We start from the raw sequence: 24648 nt of genomic DNA on the forward strand, positions 1-24648 counted from the left end.
TATGAGGTAATGATAAAGCCATAATTGATATTACCAATATTTTGTTATTCACATCGTACATCACGAGAAGACAATAATTGTTATTATGGAAAGAACCGTTTGTAGTCTTAGTTCTATTACAGAGCAATCAAAGAAGTGAAAAGTATCTCTTATTTAAAACTAATGTTTAAGTGTTGAATATTGGAATTAAATCCAGGCAGTGCTTCAAGTGGAAAGAAATAAGTGCCGGTACTCCTCTTGGTTACATGCTATCAGTCTCTCATACAAATATGGGACAAAAACATAATGTTCAGTGGCGTGTACAGACATTTTGTACAGCAGGAGGTCAGTGTAAAATAAAGGCACTTCCATAAAGGTGCAGCGTGTGGATCCACTAGCTGCTTTATCATAATCGATCATAATAGTGTGCTGTGAATGTTTTAAGATGTGGGTGAGAGTGTTGTGTGGTGTATGAGGAGAGTTTCACTTACCTTCTTCTCTTGTGTTCAGGCCGGTGTCCAGGCAAAAGATTCCCCCTTGCACGAACACCGCCAAAGAAGGTTCCGGGCTGAACCAAGAGGAGAAGCAATTGGGGGGTGGAACATAGTTTTATCAGGATTTAGGATTTATTTTATTATCTAGGTGTTTGGTTCTAATAGGAGTTTTGTTTCATTAAGTTATAGTTATGGTTTTGGTTGGGAGGATTTTAACTTAGTTTTAAGACACTAATGTCAACTTTTGTCACCTATTGAGTTTTAATGGTTTCACCCAGTTGAGGGAACTGTATTTAAGGCACCTTTTAACATCATTCAGGGTTCTGCTGCTGGAGAAGCCACACTCCTGAATCCTCCAATATACTTTTTTGGCACTTTGCACTTTTTGTTGTGCACTTTTGGAAAATAAAAACCAAAAAGATGTGCCTGGCCCCTCTGGTGCTGGAGGATGGTCAAAATCTTTGCCCACCCTGTTTGGACATCAATTATCTGAGCTCAGGTTTATCAGTGGATTCATGCATGAACTGTGGCTACATGCCATGGTTGGTAAGCATGTGGATATCACATGTTGTCTTTATCGAAACTGGCTATATCTCGTGTTCTGTCCTGAGAAGTTTTAGATATCACAATCATACTTTCTTCAGACAAGCTGGATGTCAGCTCGACATATGTTGCAAACTGGTGCCTGTAGTTGCTTCCTCCCATATATGGTCATGTTATTAACAGTTCTGAGTAAAAGCGATACAAGCGGAATATACAGGTATGCAAGCTAGTGTGTTGATAACTCATAACACCTATTTCTTCCTTTAGTATCAATAAACCTGCTAAAAGACAACCACGTCTGCAGAGTCGTTGATGCGAGAAATGTGTTCAGCCAAAATGTTCATAATGGCACAGATACCGTATTATGGCGTCCAATCCAGCCCCTTGGAGGGCAAACACAGGCTCACAGCTCCAACCTGTAAGGTCGTGGGGCTGCCAACACTGCGGCTCGTGCCAAAGTTTTCCTCTCTACAATCTTCACGGGACTAACGTTCAATAGACCATAAGTGCGCAAGAAGACTCCAAGGAAACGATCCACCGGTGACATCGGAACTTATAGACTCCGGGAGGTCACTTGGGGATCACAGGTGACTTTGTTGGTATCGGTGCTCGACCAGTGTGTACATGAGACGTCGATATCCAGTGCTAAAGCACTGCCTCTGGTGGTCAGTAGGGATGAAATAGAACCTGGGGTCATGTAGGAATGGACAGGACAGGAACCTGGTGCAGTTTATGGGTATGAATGGTGCATGAATGTTGGTGGTGGTCAGAGGGGCTGTTGACGCAAAATGGCAGCCACGCCTCTGTTAGCATGCCCCAGGGCAGCTGTGGCTACAACGTAGCTTACCATCACTGTTGGGATTGATATGAATGAATAATGGTCTCTGTAGGCGCTTTGAGTCAGTGTGAAAAAAGCGTTATATAAATCCAAGCCATTGTTAATATTATTATTAAAACAATTTGAATTGAATTTTAAGGAAATGTTCACACACACACACACACACACACACACACACACACACACACACACACACACACACACACACACAGCCACAGTTAGCAACCAACTGCTATCGGGTGCTGCTATACCACATCTGCATCGATCACCAGAGTTCTAACTGCATGTCCCGACATCCACTTAGAACCGGGCCAACGGAACCGCCCGTTCGTTTTACAGTAGGTGAGACCGCTTCTCTCTGAGACCGCCCTCGCGCATACACACGCGACGGACGTCTTGTTTATCTTGCCGCCAAGCAACCGCCGCGTCCCTAGAAAGAGCGAGTCATATGCCTCTAGTGGTCGCGTGGGTCATCGCAATCCGTCTTGACGTCCACCTGGTGGACACATCGAGTCATTGCGCTCTCCTTCTGCGTGCCGCCGCACGGCCCCAGTGGTCGTCACAGTCACCACACTGACCCGCCGACGTCTGCCTCCACCTGGTGGACGGTAGAGGTCATTAAGCCCATTCCACTCCAGACCATCCACACACACACACACACACACACACACACACACACACACACACACACACACACACACACACACACACACACACACACACACACACACACACGCGCACACACACACACACACACACACACACACACACACACACACACACACACACTCTTTGTACATATTGTTTGCTGTTTAATAGATTAGATCTCCGTGTTAGATGTTGTTTGCTACTTGGATGTGTTGATTTATGAGATAATTTCTGAATTATTTATGAATTAATATATTTTGTTAATAAACGCCTGTTAGCTGAATTGAACGCTTCTTGGTGATTATTGTGTATTTATTGTTGACAATTCACTGGTTTGTAACAGTCTGTGCTTGGATCACACACCTTCTCCTTTTATTTAAGATTATTATATTTTCACACAAAAATCTTAATTAACTTAAATAAACCTTTTACGAACGAGACTGATATTTTGGTATTAGCTATTTCCAGTTTATCTGGTGGTGCCCCCCCTTTTCATTATTAATAAATAAATAACAAATTTATACAAATTAATAATTTTCCATCAATAGATCATTTTTGATAATTTATTAACTTTTAAGTAATTACTCAATTGCTTTAGGAGTTGTTCATGAGTAAATGACCAGTTACTTCCATTAATAATTAAAATTTTTCATAAATTACTTCCAGTAATCTATTACTTACAGTAATTTAACGCTAATATCCAACCATAAATCCCAACAGGTGTTTAAATAGTTGTTTAGCTCATAAGCATTTGATTGTTAACAGGAAAAAGAACCGTAAAAAGTTGAAGAGACCTATGTACTGTTTACAAAATCTACAGGTTTTTTTTTTGCCCATCTGAGTCTTCTCTGCCCTAATGTGAAGATGGTAATCAGATGTGTATGTATTATGTCCAAAATGTTATTAGAAATTCTTGTCTTAATTCAGCACATAACTTGATGCTGCTGATTATATTCTTATATGTGAATGTTCCCATGGAATTAAAGGCCTGTTGTCCAATTTTAGACATGTTTGTCCTTGAATGTTTGTAATGTTTATAATGTTTAGAATTGAGTTACATTATACATTTGGTCAGGTGGGGTTGCCTGGAGTTAATGCTGGAGATGAATAAAATAATTTCTCACTGTTTAAGAAATCAAGTGCTTGCACCAATTTAGATTTATTTTTTGTAACACCTCCAGACATCAGTGCTCGAAAATGTTTTGTGTGTTCAGACATTTCTTTACGTTAACTAATAGAAACCCTAATAGTTTCCTCCCACACAAGTTCTGTCTCATTTCTAGAACATATGCCATCAGTGGTGAACATGTCAATCAGTGTTGCTGGACTGGGAGTCATGACACCACGGAGGAAACTTTGTTCTTCTTGTCTGTCTACTCAGCAAGTGCAGAAGAACTATTTACTACTGTTGTGAAGCACAACAGTAGCAGCATTTCAGACAAGTTTAGTGTCCCACCGTTTCCATGGAGATGGAGTGGGAGCATTTTCAAAAAGTCGTGTTTCCAGTGGTTCAGAGCACGAAAGTTTTTGCGTTTTCATTGGAAATCGTTGCTGTAAAAATGGGTCCTCATTGATGAGGGGAGGCCAATGTGAAGCGTGTGTCAAATTAAACATCCCATGTTTGTAGTAGAGTTTCTTCACTGTGATTGGAGCAAGAGGGGCTTCAAGAACTAAAACTAGCCAAGTCAGTGATGGAAATCATGATTTGCTGTGCCGACCCTTGAACAAATGAGAGCAGCCAAATAGACACTGCACTTTTAAAAAGCAAGTCTTCACAAGCCCTGCTTTTCAAAACCGACTCAAATTGACTGCAGGATATCTGAAGCTTGGGCACATTGGTTCAGTTTCTTCCACAACTTACTATGTGTTGACCATTTGAGGCAGAAGTTAAAGTCACCTGACACTGCTAATCAGAAAAATAGGGAGGACCTTAGGCCACATCCACACAAACCAAAATGATATTTTTCTCCCCGGGTTCTCAAAGAAAATCCGATCCACATGTCCACTATGAACACGGCTCAACACGAGGCTTAAGGGCATGTTGTACATATGCCAGGCCTTTAGGGGCGCTGTGACTCACAAAATACACCAAAAATGCAGAAGGAGACAGAGACAGACTTCTGTTGACCTTATTCAGCGCCATAAATGAGGGTGCCACCATATTGCATCATTTTGTCCTAAAACTTCCGGTGGGTGGGACTACTGTGTTGTGTCTTTGCTTGTAGTAGCAGCTTGCTCTGTACGGTGAACGGGGTTGACAATCTATCTCTGAATTGAGTTTTAAACATCTCTCGTGGCTGTGTGTGGATCGGTGCACCTGTCTAGCCACGGCTAGAACTGTGTGGGTTGCTGCTAGCCGTGGCTAACTGTCTGTCGGTGCTCACCGCCACTAGCCGTGTGTCTGCTCTGGTGTTCCATGGCTGGCTGTGTACAGGACTGTCTCAGAAAATTAGAATATTGTGTTAAAGTCCTTTATTTTCTGTAATGCAACTAAAAACATGAAAATGTCATACATTCTGGATTCATTACACATCAACTGAAATATTGCAAGCCTTTTGTCGTTTTAATATTGCTGATTATGGCACACAGCTTAAGAAAACTCAAATATCCTATCTCAAAATATTAGAATATCATGAAAAAGTATACTAGCAGGCTATTTAACTAATCACTTGAATCGTCTAATTAACTCGAAACACCTGCAAGGGTTTCCCTGAGCCTTTAAAAACACTCAGCTTGGTTCAGTAAACTAAATCACAAGTATGGGGAAGACTGCTGACCTGACTGCTGTCCAGAGGACCATCATTGACACCCTTCATCAGGAGGGTAAGACACAAAAAGAAATTTCTAAAAGAGCAGGCTGTTCACAGAGTGCAGTTTCAAAGCACATTCACAAAAAGTCTGTTGGAAGGAGGAAATGTGGCAGGAAACGCTGCACAACCAAGAGAGAGGACCGCAGCCTTAACAGCATTGTGAAGAAGAGCCGCTTCCAGAATTTGGGGGAGCTTCAAAGACAGTGGACTGAAACTGGAGTCCAGGTATCAAAAGCCACCGTTCACAGACGTGTCCGGGAAATGGGCTATAATAGCCGTATTCCCATGGTCAAGCCACTCCTGAACTCAAGACAACGGAAGAAGCGTCTGACTTGGGCTATGGAAAAGAAGCACTGGACAGTTGCAGAGTGGTCCAGAGTCCTGTTTTCAGACGAAAGCAAGTTTTGTATTTCATTTGGAAGTCAAGGCGCTAGAGTCTGGAGGAAGGCTGGAGAGGAGCACAATCCAAGTTGCTTGAAATCCAGTGTGAAGTTCCCACAGTCAGCAATGGTTTGGGGAGCCATGTCAGCTGCTGGTGCTGGTCCACTGTGTTTCATCAAGTCCAGAGTCAATGCAGCTGTGTACCAAGAGCTTTTAGAGCACTACATGCTTCCATCTGTTGAAAAGCTCTATGGAGATGATGATTTCATTTTCCAGCATGATCTGGCACCTGCCCACAGTGCCAAAACCACCAGTAACTGGTGTATTGACCATGGCATTACTGTCCTCGATTGGCCTGCCAACTCCCCTGACCTGAACCCCATAGAGAATTTGTGGGGTATTGTGAAGAAGAAGCTGAAAGACACCAGACCCAATAATGCAAATGAGCTAAAGGCCGCTGTTGAAGCATCCTGGGCCTCCATAACACCTCAGCAATGCCACAGGCTGATTGCTTCCATGCCACGCCGCATTGATGCAGTAATCCGTGCAAAAGGGTTCCCAACCAAGTACTGAGTGCATTAATTGACATTTTCAAAAGTTTGATTTTGTTTTGCTGTTATAAATCTTTTTTTTTTACTTGGTCTGAGGAAATATTCTAATTTTTTGAGATAGGATATTTGAGTTTTCTTAAGCTGTATGCCATAATCAGCAATATTAAAATAATAAAAGGCTTGCAATATTTCAGTTGATGTGTAATGAATCCAGAATGTATGACATTTTTGTTTTTTTAATTGCATTACAGAAAATAAAGACCTTTATCACAATATTCTAATTTTCTGAGACAGTCCTGTATGTCGGTGCTCCGTGGCTAACTGGTTAGCCCTGCGGAGCTGTCATAACAACTGGATAACGAAATGAAAGCATTCTGAAACGTTCTGAACATAAAGAGGAGAGACAGGACTGTTGGGGAGCAGCATACGACCTGTGGATTTGCGCAGCATTGACTAACTTTAAAGCAACATAAGCTCTGATGTAGAAGATGAGTGAGTGCAGGGTTGTCCATGTCTCAAGGTGGACAACCCTGAGACATGGACGTAAGCTCAAGTTTGAAAGGATTTCATCTTGGTATATTTCATATAATGAGACTTGAACCTTCCACAATATTGAAGCTGCAGGAACAGCTGGTTGCTCTGCTTCACCCACTCCGAGTGGTTAGCATGGTGGTTAGCATGGTGGCTAGCGATAGCATCTTTGTTCACAAGGTGAATTTTCCGTCTCTGGTTGACAGCACACGGCCCACCTTTCCACTATGTAGATACTCTTAAAGTTTATCATAGCTGCTCAGTGAGCCGCTAACGACAGGACGAAGAAGTCACCGGAAGTTACCACAGTCCACTTTCTCATGTCGTCCTCGCGGGTCAAAATTAATGAAGGATGAGGCAACATGATGGCGTCCGATCATTTGAGCTCAGTTTTCATGTGTTCCCACTTTAATATCCTGGAAGCGTTGTTTGTTACACTGTATGGTAGTTTTATAGATGAGATAAAAACACTGCGCTGCCATCCACCACAATGTAATTTTCAGTAACCGGAAATGCTTAAGACAAAATGCGGAAGAACAGAGAATTGAAAGTGGGTGGAGTGGAATAAGGTATAGACAAATAGTGAGAGAACAGATAACAGGGCTGCTGCAGGGCTGGGCTTCAAAAACCCTCCTTAAATGAGATTTATTCAATATTATAGTTTTATATGGACTGTTGATGTAGTGATGGAGGATAAACGCTGCATGTCGAGTGCAAAGACCACATATTGTGAAGTTATCACCAGCATCCCTGGAAAACTCCCTATGAATGTTTTCTGCTGAGCATTTGTTGTTTTTCATTGAATAATTTACATTTATAGACTCTCCTTTGTCCCACCTAGGTAGAAAGCGGTGGGCTACGTCTTGACCTTAACTGTAGGGGAGCCGGGTTTCAATCCCAATTGTGGCAGAAATTACTTTTTAAATGCATAAAAACCAGCAGTCGATGGTGCAAACTGAGGTGACCCACAGTGGGGAAAAAAGGAGCCGCTGAATAAAATCAACCACAAACTCTCCTTTAGGATTAAAAATAAAAATAAAAAAACGACAGTGAGGAAGATCTTCATCAGTTTCTTTGCAGACCTGTTCGACCCAAGGTTACATGTATATTCAACTCATTACTGAAGTTTTAGGTAGATATCTCATAGCGATGACTCATTGATTCCCTATTTCAGAGCAGTTGAATTGTTGTACTAATTCACAATATTTGTTTGAATTATTCCAAAATTAAACTGAATTTACAACAACATATTTGAAAAATACCTCAGAATAAACCATTTGCTTACATATTAATTCAGAGTAAAAAGTCAGGGAATGAGCAGACTGACGGGGTCCTGCAGGCTCTGACCTGCTTTTGACCTGAAAACAGGCGGGATGAAGACGGAGAGGCTAACCTTAAGAGACATCACAAGCGTTCATTATCATGCTGTCTTTGGCATTCTCTGGGTAACGTGGTATTTCATGGACGGACTTTCCTTTGCCCTACTTTCAATTAGCGCAGAGGAAAATGACCTTTTTGAATTGTCAGAGCCTTCAAAGAGGGAAACTGAGAAAAGGTGTTTTCACATGTTATTTATATATCTACATCTGTGTTGGTTGTCTTTTGGCCATCTTGCGTCTTTTAAGGAAAGGTAGATTTCCTGTTGCAGACTGCCTTTTATGAGTTCTATACCTTTTATAATGTTTATGTGTTAAAAGTCTTAAACAGCTTTGTGAGAGGTGTATTATTATGATTTTTTGCTCACAAGTGACTCATATGCGACCTGTTTTGTGGCCATGTGAAAGCTACAATTCTGATGTTTTCCCACCAGACCCAGAAGCGGCTCCACCAAAATGTTAAAAGCTGTGCTCTCTTTTTTCCTCATTCTCCTTCTTTCACTCCTCATTTTATCTAGATTTTGTCGATTTGTATTTAACAACCACTAGAAAATGGATCTACACGGGCTGACCTGTGTTGCCAGATATGGCAGGTATCCAAATTCTAGACAAATTCTGTTGCGTTTTAACTACTTTATTGAGTGCATTTGTGTGTTTATGGCAAGTCTTTTATTACACACGATGAGTTTTATGGTTTTAACATGATTTCTACACAGGCAGAGATTTGAGCTGTTTTTTATTAAGGTGTGTGGGTTTTATGTTGTTTGGGCTGAAAACAGTGAGTCACATCTGGCAACCCTGGTGCTGACTGGTGCATCCGTTCCGGTCAGGTTCACACGGCAGAGAGAGGTCGCGTTTGAAATGTAATGTGAACGATCACGCAAAAAAAAAATCTGAATTGAGCATCAAGACCTGCACGGTGATTGTAGTGATAGATATAGCTGAATAATTATGGAAAAAAGTTTCACTCCTAAAACTGAGACTTCTGAGAAAACTGACGATCAGTTGAAAGAGCTGAACTGGCTTCTGCCTGCAGAGGTCCATCAATACCGGCTGATAAGGTAAGCTTTTATTAAGGCATTGAAAATGAAGAAGTGGACATTTCATATTCACTTTATCACAATGAGTTATGTGATAAATAGTTTCCAAAATGACAAACATGAAAAAGCTGAAATATGTGGAAACTTAAAAAATCTGGGAAGTGATTTAGCATACTATGAAAATGACCTGTACGAATCCAGCAGATACTTTTGGTGCAAGTGATTCCATTTCCAAGTAATTTGGAGCTTAAGCTTCATAGTGTTGTCTGATTTTAATATTTAAAAAAACATTGCACAGACATGGTGACGCACAGTTAAATTGTGTGTTTGTTGATGACGGGAGAAAATCATACAAACGACGAAGAAAAAGTTTTTGTTCTGAAAATGTGTTCAGCTGTTCTGTGACTGCAGCTCTTTGGCATTATTTGACATTCACACAAGCGTGAGTGTTTTTTTAGCTGAACTGTAGAGTTGCATTACCCAAGTTCCCAACACCCTCATACTTACTTTATGAATGTCCTCGGGACTAAGAGGCCTCTGAGAGAATTTTTTCTTCTTTTCTGTTTCTTGTGATAAAAATGTTTTCAGTGAAAAGTCAGCATGGGTGTGAAATGTAATCCCCCAAAACTAATTGGAAATGACATCAAACCAGCATGTTTGTGTGTGCACGCTGTTCTTATGCATGTCTGCAGAAATAATGAGGCGAAAACGTCACCAAATATAAAGTGCCAAAGTCTTTGGTGTTCAGCAGACTGTAATAGTGAGTCACTGGAGGAAAGGTAATACAAGGAATGGTCACTTAAGAACAAAGGCTATATTTATCTCCGTTTCTCTTTATTCTCTTTCCTTTTGTTCGGGAGGCAAAGGAGATGTTTCGCTGTCTCAACTTCACGTGTACGCCCACCAGCATTCAGGGTGTACATGCATGCGTCGGCTACCAGGGAAATAATTATTTTCCCTCCTGCCTCACCTCTCGCAGCCACCCTCCAGCGCTGAATCAGTGTCAGAGCGGCGGAGGAAATAGACTGCAAACTGTCACCCTTCCTCACTCTCCTGGGCATTGACGGCGGAGACAGCCGTCTGACGGACAGGGCAGAGACGGGGGTAGAGAAAATCCTCTGCGAGAGAGGAGGATCAGAGGCACATGGTCTTCTTCTCAGATGTCAGTTGGATTGTGGACATTGTTTGCAAGCTTGTTTACTGAATTTAGTGAGAAGAAAGGCAGAACAAGAGAAAGTGGGAAAACAAGGTCTATGCAGGAAGGGCTGTCGACACAAACCGAAGTCCTTTACTTAAGTGGTGGAAGAAGTATTCTGACCTTTTAGTTGTTTGGCATTCTTATATTTAAAATTCAAATAAAAATACAAACATGCTTATTGCATGCAGCAGAACCAGAACTGGTGGAAGAAGGCTCTTTTACAAGTGTTTCCAGGACACACTTGTAAAAGAGATTATTAATCCCAATGTGGTTCTCTGGACTAAATAAAGGCAAAAAAAAAAAAAAGGCTGATAAACTTTCATATTAAAGCATATACTTAACTCACCATTTTTAATTTGGCTTAAGCTGACAGTTTCCTCTGCTCATTATTTTGCAGCAGAACCCAAAAGCTAAGCTACACTTACAGTGTATTCATTCATTCATTCATTCATTCATTCATTCATTCATTCATTCATTCATTCAGTGGCTTGAACAGTAATTCAAACGAAACCAGAGGAAATCAAGATCAAAGCTCCATGTTTAACCTCCATAAAACATTTGATAAAGTCTTCCCATGTGACTGCTTTAAATTATAATCTGAAGTAAATGTATTGCTTTTAAGAGTACAGTTCTGTCTGTTGTAATGAATAGAGATGCATGAAATGGAAATCCTGGAAATGTTGTGCCACAGTGGGTTCAGTATTATTTCTCAGCTTGTTTCTTATGCATTGTGTCAGTGCAGGTAAACCTCTGGGCTCAGTCGTGTTAAAACTATATCCCTGTCTCTTATCTCCTGCTCTCCTCCTGTAGAAAGGTTTCTGTCTCTTCACCTCTTCGTGAATTTACTAATCGAAGCACAATGCAGGTGTTAAATGTGTTGTTTTGTTGCTCGTCTCATGAATATGACTTTAATTGCCCTACATGGGTGACTTGTATTCTCATCACTGTAGTACACGAAAACCATTGCAATTCTCTTGACGTCTAATGTGAGGAACTGCTGTCTTTCCCAATTCAGTCGTGGATTAAGCGTTTCTCAACACATTACGTTATAAATGGAGGAAATTTTGAAAAGAGGTTGAAAATCATTTCCACTGCTACCTTTTCTCTCTGCCGGACGGGGATGGGGACTAATTCCTTGTTTCTCCTGTTGGCACACAAAGAAACAGTGCATGTCTGTCTATAACTATTATCCATGTAAACCTGAGCTGCAGCCTCCCCAGCTGTGAAGCTCCTCTCAGATGCTGGAATTACATAAATGTAGAAGCACAGCGAGGGATTAGTGGAAATGAATCCACATGGGATTTTGAGTATAAGTATACACAATGATGGGCTCTTCAGTGCTGCTTGAAATGTAGGTTTTTTTTCGCCCCTGCTGTCTTGTTGAATGTGTATGTCTTGAAGAGGCATGTATTCTTGATGTTCTTATTCCATTTGAATAAAATGGAATATTAAATGATTTATACCGACTGTGAGACAGAGCTTGGAAAATGAGCAGCCTGGGTGCCTTTCTGACCATCTTGGAAAGATCCAACTGACGGTGCATCAAAGCTGCTTCCACCAACTTGACTCGTGCAGGCAGGGTGGACGTGTCCGCTTTACTCAGCATCGTGTGTTTTAGCACTTTTGTTATGGCTTCGGTGATTGTGAATGATTTGAACGGATTTAATTCACAGCATTCAAATTTAGGGCTTTATGTTGCTCATTATGCTCATTTCAGGTGGTCAAACACACACACACACACACACACACACACACACACACACACACACACACACACACACACACACACACACACACACACACACACACACACACACACACACACACACACACACACATCTGAATAAGATGGGGAATAATTCATGGACTTTTCAAAGCATGTCCTTGTGGAAAACATTCTGAATTCACCAAACGCAGTCAAAAAGCAACAGCAACGCTTCATAGATGTTAAACAAATTAACTAATTAGTCTCTTGAAGCTCAGCGCATCACTGCATTGCTCTTCATGCTGTAAACTTTACGGCGAAGAAGTGGAAACTAACTTTAGGATTCCCGCTGTGTGAAGCTACGCAGTACTTTTCTCTGTTTACCTCGTTTCATTCATCGTTAATGTTTTCATTAGCACTTCACTCTCACTACAGCTGGATATTTGACCCTTAGCTGGTATTTCTTCATGTTTTCCTGATCATACACCTTTAAAGGAGACATATCATGCTTTTAAATCCTTCCTTTTTACATATAAATCATACAGTTGTGGTCTATACAACGCGAAACTGCAATGCTTGGGTCTGAATTCCTCATTATTAGAGCTCCACAGGCCCCTTTTCAACCCCTTTTCTGATGCGCTTCTGAGAGCAACTCGTTTTGGGGCGGTCTCTTCAAATGCAAATGAGACACTTCATACCCCTCCTCCTCTCCAGGTTGCAGAGGTGATACTCGGTTCAACGCCACCCTGTTCGGCCATCTTTGTAGTTTGATAGAACAGATACAATTATCTAGCGGCGCAGAAACTTTATATTCACACATTATTTACAAAATGTCAACAACGGAAGATTTGTCCATCCAGCCATACATGTTGGAGCCAGAGTCGGACCCGGCGGAGCGAGATGAAAATGACGATGATGCACCTACAGAACAACGTCTTCATATGGATGTAACGCAATGGTGTGTTACTATATTTACACTAACTTCTCCATCCATGCCCACTACTACAATACTGCCTGTATTACAACGACTATTTAACACAGAAGTTACATTATAATCTAAAACGAGCACACAGCGCTAACATATGAAGACGGTGCAACTGCTAATGCTAACAAAACAATGACAGGGACGTCTTATCATCACACTTTTTAGCGTTATATACAGCTTACCGAAGTGCTCTGTTCGTCGTCTCCATAGATAGAAGGAACTGACCGCTCAATCAGACCAAGTCTTTCGGCAAATCCTTCTTTATACTGGCGGAGGTTGTTGAAGCAGTCGTCCTTAAAGTGATTCGCGCACACAAAAATGACCTTACCCACAGATGTGGGTACATTTCTGTGAAAAATAAAACTCAACCAGGCACTTCGAAAAGGTTCTGATGCTGGGAGACGGTGTAACGAAGCTTGTGGGTTACTACATCCAACAACCGAACATTTCGACTTATCCTCTCGTAACTTTGGTTGGACTACAAAATCGCAGCGAGAAACAAAAATGGCGGATTGCTCGAAATGTCGATGTCCTAATTTGGCAGTTCCGCTGAGAATACTGTGACGTCATTGTTCAAAAAACGTAATAGAGAATAGAAAAATCGAAACCGATCGCAAAATATGACCAAAACAGAATATAAAGATATCAACGGAGCACCTGAAGAGACTACTTTGAACTTTTCTGTACTTCTAAACACTCTAAATATACAACAAAATGCATTTAAGGGCTAAAAAAGTGGATTTAGCATGATATGTCCCCTTTAAGTTGGACCGGGTCTAATTTTCCCAAAAGAAAATCAAAAGGAGTCCGTCAATAGACAACAATCACATGTGGGACAATCTGTAGTCAAGATTTTTAAAATACTGTTCATTGTCTATTGACTGCTCTCTTCAGGGACCACCACAGCTGATCTTCTCTCTTCATCTCGCCACCTGCCTCTTCTACATCTCCATGTCCTGCTCCACTACATACAGGAATCTTCTCTTCTTCCTTTTCTCGTCCGGTCTGGCAGCTCCTTCTACAACATCATTTGTTCAATTAACCCACAATCCATCCTCAGCCCTGTCCAAACCATCTCAACCTGGCCTCTAACTTTATATCCACACTGTTAAATCTTAGCTGCTCCTCTGATCTGTTTATCCATCATGTCCAGCATCTTCAAGAAAGCCTCCAGCCTTCAAGAGAGTGCCACAAACTCCTAACTGAACATCATGGCAGGTCTCACTCCTGAATTCCTAATCTCTTCTTTCACTCTTGCTGCTATTTTCTGTCACACATCAGCCCTGACACTCGTCTCACCCTCCCCATCCTGTCTGCACCCTGGTCTTCACCTCTTTTAGGTATGCATTGTCCATTGCTCTGGATAATTGCCCCAAAGTTAGGGCCCACTTACAGCTGGCATTAAGTTGCATTTTGGGTGATCCGATCACAAGTGGCGAGCCCTAAAGACACGTGTGAACAGGGACCCAAGCGCTTTCTCTCAAACCACTTCCTGAGGTGGACCGTAAGCGTCTGACCTCATAGGGTTCGTATTGATATCAGCATGCGTCACAAATGCGTTTTGGGGCAGTGACGTGGCAGGAAAATACGTCATATGTAATATGTAAATGTCATCAGTGTGTAGAGTGTTTTTTGTTTAAGAGAATGTGCCGGTCTGAGTTATACAGTTTTTAAAACTTTCCAAAGAAACTACGGAAAATATAATCGCGGTTCTTGCTTGGGTGAGGTCGGTGCCTTATAGCAGCCTGGGCAGAGGATCCGTCCAGCACAAGCTGGATGAGTGGTATTACAACCGGGCCATTTAGTGGAAGTTACGTAGAGGTAGTCATACAATTCAAACTCAAATGGTTAGCCCACAACACTTGATACAGACAACTGTGAGGACTCAGGGTTCACCAAATGTGATCTGATTACGTGAAACGCATGTTAACTCCAGGTATGAACGGGCTCTTATTGAAATCCTGCATCCTTTTACTGTGTCTACTCCTTGTATCTTCACCCAGCCCATTAATTGCACACATGTATTTTGTCTTGTCTCCAGTTCCTCAAATTAAGTTTATTTAAATAGAACACTAAAAAAACAGGGCATACTATACTATATTAGCTACTAAATATGTTAAATAGGTTGATTACAACATCCACAACTCAAAGATTTTGTGCCATTGTGATGTCAACATTTTCAATATACATATTGTAATACTTGACAACAAGATCGCATGTTCAACTAATATCACGTAGCCCCAATAATATTAATGATAATAAAGATTGTGTAGCTGATGGGAGTATTTACCGTTGTGTCTCCATATGTGTTTCTCCTTTTAATGTCCGTGAAACTGTAAGACACTTGCTACAAGGGACAGGAGTATTGATTGCAGCTTAAGCTGCTCTTTTAAAGCTCTCACATCAGTTTTAGCTTTGGCACCATTGACATTCATCTGAAGCCGGGATGGTGGGGGGGGCGCATGTTGATTACCCCTGAGGGAGGTGGCAAGGACATGCCTTGGACATGATGACCAGCAGCTTCATCAACCGCCTGTTCTTTTCTACTCTATCTTCTGTATGTGTGTGTTACGCTTTATCAGCAAGCACTTTCTGTAGAAAGCCTTCAAATAGGCAGCGAAACACACACCACACTAGTGGGGGCATCTAAAGCCGGCTGGAACAATAAATATTTAATGCTCTCATTTGGGTCCATCCTCCTATTGGGATTAATTTATACACCAGACAGTTTGATAGCTTTGGTTTTCTCTTTGCTGCTTTCTGACAGGAGATTGGTTAAAGGGTCGTGGGGGTATATTTATTAAAGTCATCACCCTCTTGGGATTTTGTGTGTAATGAAAGTTATTGTGTGAATCCGGTCAGCAGAGTGGAGATCGGGCGTTATTGGAATCCATCAGTCTTCTTCTTGTGTCTCCCTTAAAATAATGCACGTTCTGAGGAGACTTGCCGTTTTCTGGAAGACACGGCGAATCGCAATGTGCCAGAAATTGTGAGGCCTATTTCACGTGTGTCACTCAGGGTTTATGGATTTAAATAAGCTTCTTATTTTCGTTACAAATGTGCAGGGTTTTTTTTTGCCACAATCAAACAATACTGACTTACAGTGAAAAGATGGTGGTACTATTTTGTTTTGTGTGCCTTTTTTTTTTTTGCAGTTAAGCAATGAAGTTAATTATTTAAACCTTAACAGTGGCTGACATGTGTTCATCCTTGCAGGAAAGCCAGCTGATTTCCAATTATATATCCATATATATATATATATATAATTTTTTTTCCCTCGAAAAAATCAATGAATCAATCCATTCTTTGATTCTTTGTAAATACTTACTGGAAGCTGGTGACTTCTACTCTCACATACTTCCACTGATCCACAAGCACTTAAACACACCAACCAACCTCATTGAGATGTATGATATTTTATAGTTTGCTTTCCGTCTCCATCGCAGCACAGAAACAGCACTCATCAAAGTCACCAATGACGTCCTGTTTGCAACGGACTCTAGACTATTATCCATCCTCCTACACCACAAGCTGAGTGCAGCTGTTGACACAGTCTCCCATTCCACCCTCCTACACAGATTAGCATCCGTCTCAATATCCAACACACCCCTGGACTGGTTCAAGTCATGTCTCTCTGGTCGCACTCATTCATTCAGGTAAACTCTTTTGCATCCCAGCCATCTCCCGTCTACACTGGTTTCCCCCAGGGTTCTGTCCTAGGCCCCATCCTCTTCATTGTCTATCTACTCCCTTATGGCCATATTTTCCAAACAATATCCAATCTTACTGCTGGGTGAATGACACTCAGCTTTATATTTTCACCAAAGTGGAAATAGTGGTCTTTTTCTTGATTAAATTATTTTGAAATAATTGTCTATTTTGCTCCAAGCAACAAGTCATTGCAATTTGCACTACAGTGCCCCAGGGCAAGACTTAAAACTAATGAAGGTGCCATACACTTTTCCTACAAAATACATTGGAACTACACAACTGTTTAGATTTCCAAAAGAGGTACGAGTGGTGCACCCCCGGCTAGCTCAGTTGGTAGAGCGTGAGACTCATAATCTAGTAGTGGGTTCATGTCCCACACCGGGCGCCACCTTCCCGTGGGCTCACCACCTGCAGGAAAGGTTGTTAATCGGTGCAATGTGATCTGGGTGACAGTGCTCAGACTACCACCCCTGCGACCCGGAAACGGATAAGCGGGAGAAAATGAATGGATGGTACGAGTGGTGGGCGGTGGCTTCCCCTGTTCCCACCACTTTCTCCTATGATAAAATGCAACTCTTCTTTTGTAACTGTATATCAGTGGATTTTATCACAGAACAATAGAATTACAATTTTCTAATCCTAAATTCTGTTGTGGCTGTTGATTCACAAATTGTGGGAAATATGTGAAAGTTTAAATCCTCAGTCAGAGGAAGACAGCTTATATTAACTCTGCTTACTCACAAGTAAAGTCACAGCCTCTGGATCAAACAAAATTAAAGCTGCAAGCAGCCTTGATCGGGACCTCGCACTCTGGCCTCTGGCCCATTTTAATATTGATAAAATATAAATTTTGAAGGTTTTAACAAAAAAGGATTTTTATTTTTTTAGAAATTTGAAAGAGTTTTGGGGCTTTTATTTTGAAAGCCAGCTCACCCCTCGCGCCGAGTTAAACAAATCCCTTTTGAAGTCAAACTTTTAATTTTTGATAAACAAGGACTTTTATTTTGAAGGAGTTTGGGGCTTTTATTTGGAAAGTGAGGCAGCTTAAGTGGTGACAGTTTGATTGACACGGTATTCCGTAAATCTTGGTGTGAATGATGTAACACTGACGAACGCAGCTCCAGTTAATGATGTCATCAGAGTGAGAGAGAGAACGGATTTTATCTACATATCTTTGTGAAACAACTCCTTAGAATCTACAGTTTTCCTCTAAATTTTTTAATAAAATTAAAATTTCTTGAGCGGAAACTTTGTTTTCTTTCAGTCTGTGAGGGTTTCAAAGCAGTCAGACGTAAACTTTAGACACTAGGAGGCGCAGTTCAACGTAGATGCACGATTTTGCTCCATCTGACTCAATGATAAATGTGGCTTGAAATCACGGGGAAAAAAAGATGACAGCATTGTTCTCTCTCGTCATAAAGGTCATGTTTTATGGAATTTTCTCCATGTGTTACATCATCTTGTTCGGCAGGTTCACTTCTGATCTGCTCGCTTTTTCAATCAGACTCCGTGTTTGGAGATTTGACAGCTAATAAAATCAAAACCGCTCGAGTAGTCACAAAGTTGTTCTGAGGTTTTGAGCAGAAGCGTCTCCTCTGTCGTGAAGTTGTGTTTTGAAGCGGATACAATATTCACCATCAGAGGAGAGAACGTTTGCGCGAGGGCCTTTTTGGAGCAAAAATCGTATTTTGAAAGGCAAAGTGTGGCCTTCCTGTTAGATTTAGTTGAGGGGTATCAGCACGTGATTTTTTAGTCTTGATGAGACAAACAAGTGGGTTTTGGTTTGATTTTCCTACGACATTCCTATGGGCCATGCTGGCCGTTTTAGTGTATCTAAGGGGGTGCTAGAGAGCACATTTTACCACTGTGGGAGTAATATTTTTCATTTTCTTAAATTTCCCACCAGTCTAGAAGTTTGGTGAGTTTATGAGTGTGTTTAGGGGGTCAAATTTGCGTTTATATACGCGGCGGAATAATAAAAAGAAATAAACATCCCAATTACAATACGGTCCTTGCCTTTCGGGCTCGGTCCCTCATGAGACTTAAAGTGATAATTAGTGAGCTTCAGACGAGAAGAAGGGTTTTGTGTACATATTTTTTTTGTTGACGCAGATCAAGTTGTGAGTAACACTGATCCCTCCCACTGACTTTAGACAGCAAAGCAAATGAGCATATTACCTCAAAATGTTGAACTAATTTCAAGAGTTGGAGATTTAAAAGGTTTAAGAAAGCATACTTTTCCACGCCCTCATATTCTTTGTTTTAAAAGTGAAGGACAAACGTGTCAAGCTACTGTGTCCTTCAACCACCTGAGGAAATGAGCAGGATCCTTGATTTAATCTGTCTGTGCTTCGAATTCTAAATCCCATCAACGTTTACCATCTTTTTCTCGTTCCAGCTGTTCCTCCTGATGAGAGATGACGCAAGGTAGAATAAGACTGGATGGCGTTTAAAAACACCTATATCAATATAGGAGCAGGAGCTCATAGAATAGAAACAAAGGAAAGTATGGGAACACACATGTACTCTTACAGATTCACACACACTCTTTTTCATTACCACGGGAGCCGTACAATACTGAGGAGTTGATTAGGAATGCCGACAAAAGGACAGTGGGCTCCAGCTGCCTCTCTGAATTCATTGTCATTAGCGGTGGAACACCAAGCCCTTTTCAAACTCATTAGTTGATAAAACAACCCTCTGATTTCCCATTAAAAAACCCATTCGTCCTCCCTCACTGACGATGCTTGCCCTCCACTGAGTCCCTGCATTTCCACACCTTCAAAGCCACTCCTGAGACTGGGAAAGAAATGGCAGCTCTTATGCAATTTCTTTATTCCCCCCCCCCACAAGTTCCTCCCAAGATTTGTTATGCAAGTGTGTGGTTTCACAGCTAACAACCGCAGCCAGAAAAGCTTTATAAAGACTCCCAGCTGCTGATGTGAAGTGATTACTTATTTTGCGGCTGCAACGCTTCCAATCTTTATTATTGTAGAATTTGATTTCCACCTTTGGTCTAAGGTTTGTTCCCTCTTGGGACTGTTGAGCTGATGGGGGCTATTAAAGGACCGAAATAGAAAAGTAATTGTGTGTGATCCACTTGTTCTGTTGCTGGATTTTCTGACGTGATGAAGAAGCATTGCTGAGTACATCTCTTCTACAAGTAATCAGCTGCAATTTAAAGTTGAAGTGAAGCAAAATCTCTCTTCTGGGTTCCTGGCAGAATAACAATTTATTTAAATTTAGACAAAAGGAAATACATATTTGTGCTTTGTGCAGTTTAATGAACAGCTTTGTTTATATACAGTTTTATACACTTTTTTTAAATAGATATATATATATAGTCTCTTGTTACACATACCTAAATTGAATCATTATTACGTATTTCGTATTTATGAATATCAAAGACCCAGTCCTCCCACCAATAGTCCCATTTGCACCCATTGGATAATCTAAAGTTGTAAAAAACCATGATATTTTTATTTTTCAAAAACATTCATTCAAAGCTGTGTAGTGTCAAAATTCAAGTCAGTATGTCTCATTCAGCCAGGATCAACATCAGCTTCTAAAAATGTGTTTTTTTTCCCCTTACCACCTTCTGAAACAAAGATCATGAATCCACAAGCACCAACAGTGTTTAGTCTCTGTTGTAATCCAGGCGAAACAAATCGAGACAAACACAAGAGGCCAATCACAAACAACAGCAGCCTGAATCCGTGCAGCTTCACCTAATCTTTCCTCCTCACCGCTCGTCCATTCCAGATCCTGAAGACGCACCTGAGCACAAAGTTTTAGTTTTCTATCGGAGAAGCAGGTTCGCCCCTGGACTCAATTCTTCATCCAATTCTGTAGCTCTGACAGGCAGTTTTGGTTCTTAGAGAAGAACTAAAATGTAACATGGTGGCAAAAAGCGTTTTCTTTTTTGTTTGTTTACTTTTTTCTTTTTTTTTTCTTTACAAATTTGCATGGATGTCCTCATGTCGCAGCACTTTATATGTGACCCAGTAGAAGATGTTGAATATGAGAAAGCTCAGGGGAAAGACGGCTCTGGATATGGTATCGATGCGTTTGGCTCGGTCCACAAATCGCTTGTGAAGGACTTCCCCGTTGTACATGGCGACCGGAGGTGGTGGCTGGGTGAAGACGGTGGCCCCCTCCGCAGCGGTGCCATCCTTGGTCTGCAGGCAGTGACCCAGTCCGTAACCCCGGAAGTAAAAGCCTCGGCTTTCCCTCACCAGCTCTTCCTCCTGTGGAGTCAAGCATAGAGTTATAAAATAAACAAAAAAACAAACAGACTGGCCTCTCGCTGTCAACAAGAATTAACACACAACTTTTTACGTTTCCGCTCAGTGGGCGTGGTGGCACAAAAGGGCAACAGAGTGCAACATGATGAATACTTCCATAGAGCAGAATGAAGATTCAAAACTTCAGTACTGTGTCAGAATATTTAGAAACACAACATAAGTTTGACAGTGGTTGCAGATGCAGTATAGCCTCAGTTTGTACGAATATCTCTAAATATGGTTTATATAAATGTTAATATTAATATGTCAATATCAATGCGACAGAGGATTTCTGGCTCAGTGAGAAAATCCCTGATCAATTCTTGTTTATGTTTTTTTTTTTAACATGAAGCAGAGGTGTCAAATTGATTTTAGTTCATGGACAACATATAACAGACGAGAGAAATTATCACATAGAAACCTTTTTATACACACAGCTTCCAGATTTACTTATTGTTATAAGTAGGGCAGGGCCTTTACTATGTTATTTAACTTTTTTTTTTAATTAACTGTGTTTGAAAATTAATCATGCTCTAGTTCCTTTTAGTTCCCAGCTTTCTGATCACACCGATACGCCGGACAATAAACCCCGTGTGGACAGCAGCTAATGGATGTGACAGAAGGAACCGACGAAAGTGCAGTTTAACAAACTGTGGAGTGAAAGTGTGGATAAGGACATGGCTGTGTGCATAACATGCAAAAAAGAATTAATGGCTTTCTTGTCATGTCTATGATAAATTATAGAGCTTCTGATTGGAGGGTCACAGGTTTAATTCCCACTGCAGGTAGGTTACCACTGTGGGGGGGCTCAGGGCTTCACTGTGGCAGACCACTGCACATATGTTACCGTATTTTCCGGACTATTGAGCGCACCTGAATATAAACCCCACCCGTAAAATAAAAAAAAAAAAAAAAAAAAGCACATCTAGAGACCTCATTTGACTATAAGCCGCAGGTGTCCACGTTGTAACAGGGCAGGAATTTCACTACGGGAACATATGCTCATATTTCCATCCATCCCTGCAAATCTGTCTTTCATAGTACTGGAAATTCCTGCACACAGCGCTGTGTGTGTGTGTGTGTGTGTGTGTGTGTGTGTGTGTGTGTGTGTGTGTGTGTGTGTGTGTGTGTGTCTGAGAGAGAGAGCGAGAGAGATAGAGAGACACAATCACCGAGGGTGTTTTCTCTGCTGATTAAGTATTTTATCTGTTATTTGCTGATTGTGATTCCGAGGAGGGAGATTTCTCAGCCACGGAGTCCAGCAGGGCGGTTTTACGTGATGCACCTGAACGCATCACTCATGGCCGTCACCTGCTGGAGTTCCGGAACTCGGAAGACAGCACAAGACGAGGTCATCAAGAGCAGACATATCCCTTTTAGGGCCAGTTTTGTATTTACACGTGGAAGTAGAATCTGGGGGTATGATTATGTATCTTTTTTCTTTCAAACAGTGAATGAGACACTGTTCTCGCCCTTTGAAGAGAAGAGTTCAAAGTATGCGAAAAAAGTAGCGGCTTATAGTACAGATATTATGGTAGTTAAGGTTAACTATGATCAGGATGGTTTCAATCAATTAAAAGAATTTCCTTAAGGAGGTCAATTAAGTATATCTTACAGTATCTCATGATAAAAAAACAAACAAAAAAGAAACATCCTGGGTTTATTACTGTATTGTAAACGTGTCAATTCCATTCCATGATTTACATTTTAAAATGTTGGCAATATTTACATTTTTACCAGATATTACTTGTAGTTTTAATGTCTTGACTGTTTTTTCTCAGTCTGGTTACAAGACACTTGGAGGCTTCAGGGCTGTGAGATGAGTAAACACATGACCTCTCAGATTCATCAGCACTTCAGCAGCTGGGTCTATTTCAGGAGAAGCAGATGAGGCCTGAACAGATTTTACCTTGAACTTTTTAACACTCAATAAAGCTGCATCTTTTTTTTTTTCTTTAGGAAGTTTCTATAACACAAAGAGGGTGATCAGAGGGCATCTTCATAAGGAGACAAAAGGAAATTTGCCATTGTGATTATTAATGAAAAATATTAACCTCGACCTCTCTTTTGCAGCTCATTTCAAAGTTGCAGGATGAAAGACCTTTCAAAAATGCTAATAAAAAGGTTAAAAAATATTAATAAAGTCATGATCTCACAAAAAAAAAAGAAACTTGGCATTTTGCTGTGATGAATAGCGGGGCATCCTTTTTCTTTCATACAGTGAATGAGACACTGTTCTCGCCCTTTGAAGAGAATATTAATAGACATGCAGCTTAACTGTGAAAGCCCTCTGACACTTTGAGAGATTCACTTTAGCAGAGGAAAGTGAAGACGGGGATCTAAATTGGATGATTAGTAGTCAGTGTGAAGGGCCCTCAAAGCCTGATCCCTGCGTCCTGCATCGCCTCCTTTCTCTCTGACTGACCCCGACAGCTTGCTGCTGCTTCGCCGACCTTCACGCACACAGAGGCAGTGACATTCTTTACTTAAGTAAAAGTGCAGGTACTTATGTAAAAACGGACTTCTGCAAAACGGAAAGTACTGATTCAACTGTATTGCCACACAATGCCTTTTTAAAGACATGTTAAAATCTTTTATGGTTGTTGTTGTGGGTCATATTCACTACGTATATTCACATATTCAAAAGTCCTCAAATAAAAAAGTACTCAACTAGTAAAGATACCTAATGAAGTATGGTACCAAAGTACACATACCTAATTACCTCAAACATCCAGCACTGCCAATGTATTTCACATCTGTGTCTTTATCTTACATTTCTCATTCTCTCCACAAGAACTATTCCCACCACTGATCTCAGTCACCCGCCCTGTTCAATCGCAGTCCAAGCTACTTATTTAACTCACCATAAGCTTCTTGATTCTGATAAAAACCTGCTTGTGAATAACTTTGTGTGGATTATCTGTTGCCCCAGTGACAAATTGCAGCATACAGCAGGCGGATGGGGAGTTGTAGCTCATCCAGCACAGCTTAATTATCCTCCCAACTCTTTCTTAAACGGTACAGTACATCATGTGCTAAAGTCTAATGGTGCGTTTCTCTAAAGATAATAGGTGCTCATCATCTCTGCTTTGCACTCTCAGCAGCGGCACGCTTTGATTTGTTGGCATCACATCGGCTGAACCTCCTCTGATTATCGCAGCACTCAGCCATTTCACCAATAAAGTCACATTTTCTCGGCAGTTTTCAGTCGGCGACGGGCTGCATTGCTCTGTTTAGCCTCGCTGTGTCGATCATTAAAGCATCGTTTTGAAAACAAATGCATGCATTGGGAGTTAAGAAGAAGAAGAATTGTACTTTAAGTGAAGAATCTGTTACCGCTCTCATTGCGGAGAAGTGAATGAGAGCATTCCCCGAGCTGTAAAAGTCTTTATTTAAAACAGACGATTAGATGAACTGGAAGAGAAACCCGAATCAGCTCTGTGGTGTTGTAGTATGCCTCTGCTCAACAACAAAAACTGTTGACAAAGGTTGTTCTTACACAGAACAAGGGAACTGCACCAAAAGCAGTGACATACCGATACCGATAATTAGTAGTGAAGGAGGACAAAAACTGA

The 24648-nt window shown here is 41.1% G+C and overlaps 1 protein-coding gene across 2 annotated transcripts in view; it reads right to left on the bottom strand.

Moving 5' to 3' along the window:
- Positions 1 to 20000: 20000 nt before the first annotated feature.
- The window catches only part of glra4a (glycine receptor, alpha 4a), a 58863-nt gene continuing 54215 nt past the window's right edge, over positions 20001 to 24648 (bottom strand). The window contains exon 9 of one of the 2 annotated variants that reach the window (XM_080465193.1): positions 20001 to 21037. In XM_080465193.1, the coding sequence (XP_080321319.1) occupies positions 20744 to 21037 (294 nt within the window). In that variant the 3' untranslated portion in view covers positions 20001 to 20743. The remainder of the gene's footprint in view (positions 21038 to 24648) is intronic. The other variant, XM_080465192.1, reaches the window with a different exon arrangement.

This window comes from Lipophrys pholis (assembly GCF_963383615.2).
Source record: "Lipophrys pholis genome assembly, chromosome: 6".
Classification (NCBI taxonomy): Eukaryota; Metazoa; Chordata; class Actinopteri; order Blenniiformes; family Blenniidae; genus Lipophrys; species Lipophrys pholis.